This window comes from Coturnix japonica, chromosome 2 (genome assembly GCF_001577835.2).
Source record: "Coturnix japonica isolate 7356 chromosome 2, Coturnix japonica 2.1, whole genome shotgun sequence".
In the NCBI taxonomy this organism is placed as follows: domain Eukaryota; kingdom Metazoa; phylum Chordata; class Aves; order Galliformes; family Phasianidae; genus Coturnix; species Coturnix japonica.
In genome coordinates this window covers 30,702,999-30,710,295 of record NC_029517.1, presented here as the reverse complement: position 1 = coordinate 30,710,295, position 7,297 = coordinate 30,702,999, and the positions used below count along the sequence as shown (strand labels likewise).

The 7,297-nt window shown below is 51.3% G+C and overlaps 1 protein-coding gene across 1 annotated transcript; it reads left to right on the top strand.

Annotated features, from left to right (window-relative positions):
* Positions 1-1,493: 1,493 nt before the first annotated feature.
* TRIL (TLR4 interactor with leucine rich repeats) lies at positions 1,494-6,300 on the top strand. The gene has a single exon (XM_015853866.2). It carries the CDS (start codon positions 1,767-1,769, stop codon positions 4,047-4,049), a length of 2,283 nt encoding a protein of 760 aa, XP_015709352.1. The 5' UTR covers positions 1,494-1,766; the 3' UTR covers positions 4,050-6,300.
* The last annotated feature ends 997 nt before the right edge of the window (positions 6,301-7,297 follow it).

The following is a 7,297-nucleotide window of genomic DNA, read 5'->3' as shown; positions in this document are numbered from 1 at the left end:
AGTAAGTAATAATTCATAGCTGCTCACTTGATTTTTAGAAGATATTTGCAAAATTTATCTAGGTTAAAGAAAACATCACTCTCCTGTCCTAAGCATGACTTCCCACAGCAACACAACGCAGTTACCACTACAGAATTATACCATTCCCCTTCATAAAGCCTCATGTAACTACAACACCTAAGAATCAAGATGCTCTAGAGATAGTCCATTGACTGATTCATGACTTTTATTCAAGGTTTCTTCAGCCTGATGCTTTTGAAGCAAATCTGCCAACTCTCTCCATGTGGAATACTTTGCCTCATCCTCAGAGCAGACTTGGAGCATGCTTTTTGTTCTCCAACCACAAGACTGAAGGACCAAGTCAGAGCTAGCTCAACGTATTGCTGTTCTGTAACAGTGGGCAACAGGGCCTCAGCACAAAGTCCTGTACCACACTATCTGCTCTTATTGACACTGCCACTAAGAACACAGCTGCCACTATAGGAAGTTTTCTTTCTAGTGCAAGAACAGGCATGATCTAGAAGCGTATTCAGATGTATGAGGTTGGGCACAAATTCACAGTCTCCAAAGTATTTATTGTATTTCCAACCCAGTATTTTGGGAATTACCTTCCTTCTCTTGTTGTATTTGACAACTTTAAACAGCTTGCATATATATTCATTTCCTCCTGCCCTTAGTCACTCATTTACCCTGCTGGCAGCATCTTAGGAAACAAAACCAATGCCAACAGGAAAGAAAAGCAAGACAGTGAATGGACGGGTACACAACCTACTTGCTTTTCAACACGCTTTCTGACACCTTCCTTTCACTTGAATTTGGATACTGTTGAGACAGAAGACTTTTTAAAAAATGGAATTTATTTCAACAGAGCATCCAAGGAGCCTCATGGAGCTGAAGATGCTCAGCTACATCTTCAAGGGTCACTGGTGCTGGGAACCTCCCGAGCAGACTGGTGAAGAGGATGAAGGGAATCTCATTCCTTGAGTTACTATGGGTGGCTTAGTCCTCTGACTGCCATCTGCTGAATACAAAACGTAGCCCTTAAATCTGGGGCAAACCGTAACTATTGCTTTTGGCAGGTTCCTAAACGCGACCTAAAAAAGGGAGACTGCAGTGGGGGTGGCTCGTGTACTCCTCCTCCCTTCCCCCTCCCGATGCTCAGCTCTGCCTGCAGCCCATGTGCCGGGAGGCGGCCGCAGCCGGTTCCAATTCCCACTTTCCCACTTTGGCCCCCGCTCGCTGCCGGGGCCGGGCCGAGCCAGGACGGGCTGCGGCCTCCCGCCCCCTTCCCTTCCCTCCCTGCCGCGCTCCATCTCCCCCTCTCCATCCGATCCTCCGCTCCCCCAGGGCACAGTGTGGGAAGTACGAATTTCCGCTGAGTTTTTCTCGGTCACTTTCGGAGCTCGTCTTTCTCCGGCTCCCCCCCCACCCCGCCCTCCCCATCCTCGCGCTCCGCCCGCCCCCTCCGCCCCCGGGAGAGCCGGCGGAGCAGCGGGCAGCCTGCTCGGCTCCGCTCTGCGGCACCAGCCCCGGGCACAGCCCGGCACCCGCTGCCCTCTTGCCGCTCCCCGCCCCGGCCGGCTCGGGTGACGGGAGCCCATGGTGTCGGGTACTGCGACCTGCACTGGTCGCGGCGCCCGCCTGCCCGGCGCGGAGCTCGGTCCGGCGCGGAGCAGAGGAGGGGTCGATTAGCAGCCGCCGAGGAGCGGTGGGATGCCGGAGGGACACAAAGCCGCCGGGGGAAGCAGCCCTCGGCTCGTCCCGGGATGGGGGCGCGGCGCCGGCTCCTCCTGATGGTGCCGTGGGGCTCCGTCGCGCTCTTTCTCTTGCTCCTGCCCGCGGCCGAGCCCATCTGCCCCGAGCCATGCGACTGCCAGCAGCACCAGCATCTCCTCTGCACCAACCGTGGCCTGCGCTCCGTGCCCAAGACCGACGAACCCCAGGATGTCCTCACCTACAGCCTGGGAGGCAACTTCATCACCAACATCTCTGCCTTTGACTTCCACCGCCTGTCTGGGCTCCAGCGCCTGGACCTGCAGTACAACCGGATCCGCTCCCTGCATCCCAAGGCCTTTGAGCACCTGGGCCGGCTGGAGGAGCTCTACCTGGGCAACAACCTCCTGCCTGCACTGGCCCCCGGCACGCTCAGCACTCTTGCCAAGCTGCGCATCCTCTATGTGAATGCCAACGAGATTGGCCGCCTCAGTGCCGCCTCCTTCTCTGGCCTTGGCAGCCTGGTCAAGCTGCGCCTGGATGGCAATGAGCTGGGCTCACTGGGTGACTCCACCTTCTCGGGGCTGCCCAATTTACTCTATCTCCACCTGGAGTCCAACCGCATCCGCTGGCTGAGCCGTGGGGCATTCACCGGCCTGGCCAGGCTGCGCTTCCTCGACCTCTCTGGGAACCAGCAGAGCTCCCTTCGCCACCCAGAACTCTTTGGACCGCTGCGTTCCCTCCACACCCTGCTGCTGGCCAGCAACAGCCTGCAGCAGCTAGCAGGGGGACTTTTTCGGCACCTACCCACCTTGGCCAAGCTCTCGCTCAGTGACAACCGACTGGCTCACCTGGCACCGGATGCCTTCATGGGGCTGGGCTCACTGAAAGAGCTACGCCTCGAGGGCAACCAGCTGAGCCACCTTCCTGACGCTCTTCTGGAGCCACTCAGAAGCCTGGAGGCACTGGATCTGAGCCGCAATGCGCTGACCACCTTGCACCCCACCACTTTTGGCCGCCTCAGCCACCTGCGGGAGCTCAGCCTGCGAGACAATGCATTGACCACGCTCCCTGGTGAGCTCTTCACCTCCAGCCCGGCTTTGTTCCGCTTGGAGCTGGAAGGGAACACCTGGAGCTGTGACTGCCGCCTCCGTGGCTTCAAGCACTGGCTGGGGGCATGGCACTCTCAGGGCCGCCTACTCACTGTCTTTGTGCAGTGCCACCTGCCACCCAACTTGGCTGGGAAGTACCTCGACTACTTGCAGGACAACCAGCTGCTGCCACCACCTGACGGCAGCCCCTGCCTCAATGGCGCCTCTCCCTCCGCATCCCCTCTGCCAGCTGCTGAGGGTCTTGGCACCAATAGCAGCAGCGCTGTGGGGCCTGTGGGGCTGCCACATGGGCCCCTGGGTGTGCCTCCTCCATCTGCCTCCACTGCCCGCCTGCTGGCAGTGCCTGAAGATGAGATGGTGGCACCACAGGGCATGGTGGAGTCTCCCAGCCCCACACTGCTGCCTGCCCGCCCCAAGGCCTCAGGGCCGGTGCCACCCAGCGTGGCCTGGCCCCGGCGTGGCGGCAAGCCCCGCTCTGTGCCATCTTCCAGCATGCCACCACTGGTGTCTGACCCATGCGACTTCAACAAGCTGTTCCTCTGCAACCTGTCGGTGGAGGCGGTGGGCTCCAGCTCAGTGACAGTGCGCTGGGCTGTGCGGCCTCACCGCAGCCCCCGCCTGCTGGGCCCTGCACGCTTTCGCTTGCTCTTCGACCGCTTCGGTGCTGCTGTCAAGTTCCAGCGTTTCGTCTATCTGCCTGAGCGCGGCGAACCAGCCGCCACACTACGAGAGCTGCGCCCAGACACCCCCTACCTCGTGTGTGTCGAGGGTGTGCTTGGCGGCCGTGTGTGCCCAGTAGCACCACGGGACCACTGTGCAGGGCTGGTCACCCTACCCGAGGGCAGTGCAGTGGCAGCGGGCGGGCCCCGCGGCCCTGACCAGCAGCTCCTCACGCTGGTGCTGCTGGCAGTCAATGCATTGCTGCTCTTTGCTGCACTGGCAGCCTGGGCCTCTCGCCTGCTTCGGAAGAAGGTGCTGGGGCGGCGGCGGAGGAAGGCAGCTCCCGTTCATGTGCGGCAGCTCTACTCCACCCGACGGCCGCTCCGCTCCATGGGCACTGGTGTGTCTGCTGACTTCTCGGGCTTCCAGTCCCACCGTCCACCCCGTGGTGCTGCTTGTGCACTCAGTGAGGCTGACCTCATTGAGTTCCCCTGCGAGCGCTTCATGGATAGTGGCAGCGCCCGGCACGGTGATGACCACCTGCTGCAGCGCTTCGCCGACTGAGCTGTCTAATTACAGCTCCCAGCCGCCCTTTGTGGAAGGAGGGTGGAAGCTGGGCCTGCCTGGAGCTGCAGCGGATGAGGTGGCCATTGGTACATGAGAAGATGGTGCAGGTCCCTTAGGTCACAGCCTGCAAGAGGGAAAGCTGCGATGCTGTCACTGCTGTCAGCTGCCAACAGGTCTATAGAACAGATGAGGGACTATTGGGAGTGAGAGGGCTTGTTTGAGGTCTCTCTTTCCTTGCAAACTATGCAAACAAACAACTCATCAACTGTGACCATAACTGTGCCTTGATGTAAGGAGAACAGATTGGAGGGAGCTACCACCAACAGCAGCTATGCCTGCCTGTGCCAACTCTTCTGCCAAATGTATGCCAACACACATTTAAGGGTCACATTTTACATGTGGTTTTTCCAGACTGCAGTTGACAGCTTCCCAACTGCGTACAAGGGTGGTCTGAACTGACATTTCAAGGAGCAAGCCCTTCCTCATAAACGGTTTGTACTAAGTGTCTTCCTTCGACATTGTTACTCTTGAACCATGCAGTCCGGAGGTCAGTGGGGGGGGCTGGGAGTGCCTGTATCATGCTGGACAGTTTGGATGCTGTGCCTTTTTAACTCAAATGTGAGGCGATTTAACGTGCGTGTGTTTTCTTATTTTTTTTGTAAACAGGAAACAATAACACAGCTGGTTAGTTTTACAGGAATATATTGCTGACACCACTAGGAAAAAACTAACAGAATTTTGTAATATGTTTACATATGAGCTATTTTTTGATTGTTTTTTTTTTTTTTTTAAATAAATGCTGTTGGGTACTTGTACACATAAATGTGTGTTTTAGTTCTCTGGGTCCATGATGGTCAGTAGGTCACTGACCCTCAGATAATCCATCTTCATTCCTCAAGGAGTGGATGCAGAAGCAAACTGTGGATGGATAAATAATATTGGTGCCTTTCTTCACAAACAATAATAGGTATGGATATGTCAAATGTGAAACTCTTTATGATAACAGGCAATCTTCTCTTAGCCTTAGCCTACTAAAGTTAGAAGCTTTATGTACCTCACTGTGAAATAAAACATTTTTGTATATTAATCTAGATTCTGTTTTGTGTAGCTGAGTGAGCAGTGCTAAAGTTAAACTCTCGTGCAGTAGTGTATTACGTTTGAGCTGTACGTGTGCTTCTTTTGTTTTTCCCTTTGATTGGAATTTTGTTTCTCTTACTGGAGCAATGCTAATCATTTTATGATCAATTACTGTCTACTTTCTTGGAGTTTTACTTTCCTAAATATTTACAGAATGTTGTTATGTTACTATTAGATATGGTGGCTTAGTTTACATAAATAATTCTCTCTGTGTGGTCTAGAAATGGACTAATTAAAAATATCCAAACTGTGGTTACACTTTAAATGCAAATGTTTTAGATGGAGTTTGGTAAGTTGTTGAGGCCATTGATACCACTTGTTCTCCTTTGAATTTAATGTGCAACCTCAGATGAACTCTTGTTGAACTGAATGGCTGGAAGGAGGTAATTGGTGGTTTTTGGAGGCATTCATCTCACACGTCCATCACTGACATGAGGTATTTGTAACTACAGGTTCTTTATTACCATAATTGCAAGTAGACAGTTTGGAGTTTTTCCTTCTTTTGAGATGATCAACTGTTTATAAAAGACACCCTGATAACTGGTACCTTCAATTGGAATTCAGTGACTGAATGGAGAGAACAAGACTTTAAAGTTTGGATGGATTTTTATTCAATCAGTGCGAGTGGCAAGGGATTAGATAGTTTGTCTTGATCTTTGCCTTTTAAATGGAGGGAAAAATTTAGAGTTAACTTGAGTTGATTCCTGAGTCAGCAGCAAAAAGCCCTTTAGATTTTCATTTTGACAGGCAGCAGTTTTGATGAATACTGAGGGCCAAGATCACTCGTTGGTATGTAGATTAATATTCATAGCACTTACAGAACGCAGGACTGAAAGGAATTTAAAGTGAAAGAATGCAGAATCAGGCTTTATTTTTTGATAAGAGTCTTGATTTTCTATTCTACTTTTGAACAACTGGGTGCTTTGGCCGTTTATGACCATCTATGGAGTACACCACTGTTTGTTGTTAGAAATGTAATGAGAATTGTTGGGTAAAGCTGTGTGTCAGACTAACATTAGCTCTATCGCTGGATATTCTTCCAATGGGAGATGCATAGATGCTGTACATGGTTATAAAAAGTTACGCCAATAAATCAATTTGCTGAAGGAAATCTGGTGCGTTACATTGATTGAAGAGTGATCTATTATGATATATATGGACTAGCTGTAACTTCCTGGTATTACTAAGACTGCTGATTTTTATGACTGCAGCTCTTCAGAGTCTAGGGGAAGAGTGAATGGAGAACCCTTCTGCTAACAAGTAATCAATGGGCAGGTTATCTATTACAGGCTGGTAATCACACAAGCACTGTCCTGTTCAATTCAGCGGACTACTGCAGTGGTAGGAGGGCTTCCCTGCAGCAGCCTTGGTTGTTTCAGCAGCCTCCGCCCAACTCCTGCTCACTCTCACAGTCTCTGGCCCTTCTCTGCCATCAGCTGGTGCTGTTTGTGCAGCTGGAAGGTGAACTCCAGAATTAATCCTCCAGGAAAATAACCTTTCTCAGTATCTCTCCTCTCCCTGCTTTGATCCTGCTCAACTTACACAAGTGGTAGTGGCAAAATGCAGGGATGCAGTGCAGAGGCAGGAAAAATGCGGCCAGAGGCAGGAAGCTGCTTAAACAGTCTCAGATACTCTTGATATCCCATGTGTCCTCAATCCAAGAAAAGTTAGACTATTCTCATTGGACTAAAATCCTATATGGAGAAGTTCATACCTTTACTGGAACATTGTTAATGATCTGCAAACTGAAAACACTTTAAATGGTGCTAGGAGACCTGAGAAGACTGACATGGGATATAGCTAGAGGGAAATAACCTGAAGTGAGCAGGCTATAGCATTGTCAGTGAAGGCCTACACGTGCATGACAAACATTTGGTATTGAAAAGAACTCTCAGCTATCAGAGCTTGTGGTACCAATGTTGGTTTTATAGAAATATTGATTTCTTCATGCAGTTTTCACAATGCTCTGTGAATGCTACTTTTTGAATTACCATCATTGAAACCATGTTATGACTCTTACAAGAAGGAACCTGAAAAGTTTTATAAACCTCTTTTCTACTTTTTCCTTCTTGCTGCTGAATGATTGAGAAAGTGAGGAACTGATAGGG

Bases quoted from the DNA above. Each gene is read 5' to 3' on its own strand.
- TRIL (XM_015853866.2), top strand. From the start codon at position 1,767: ATGGGGGCGCGGCGCCGGCTCCTCCTGATGGTGCCGTGGGGCTCCGTC.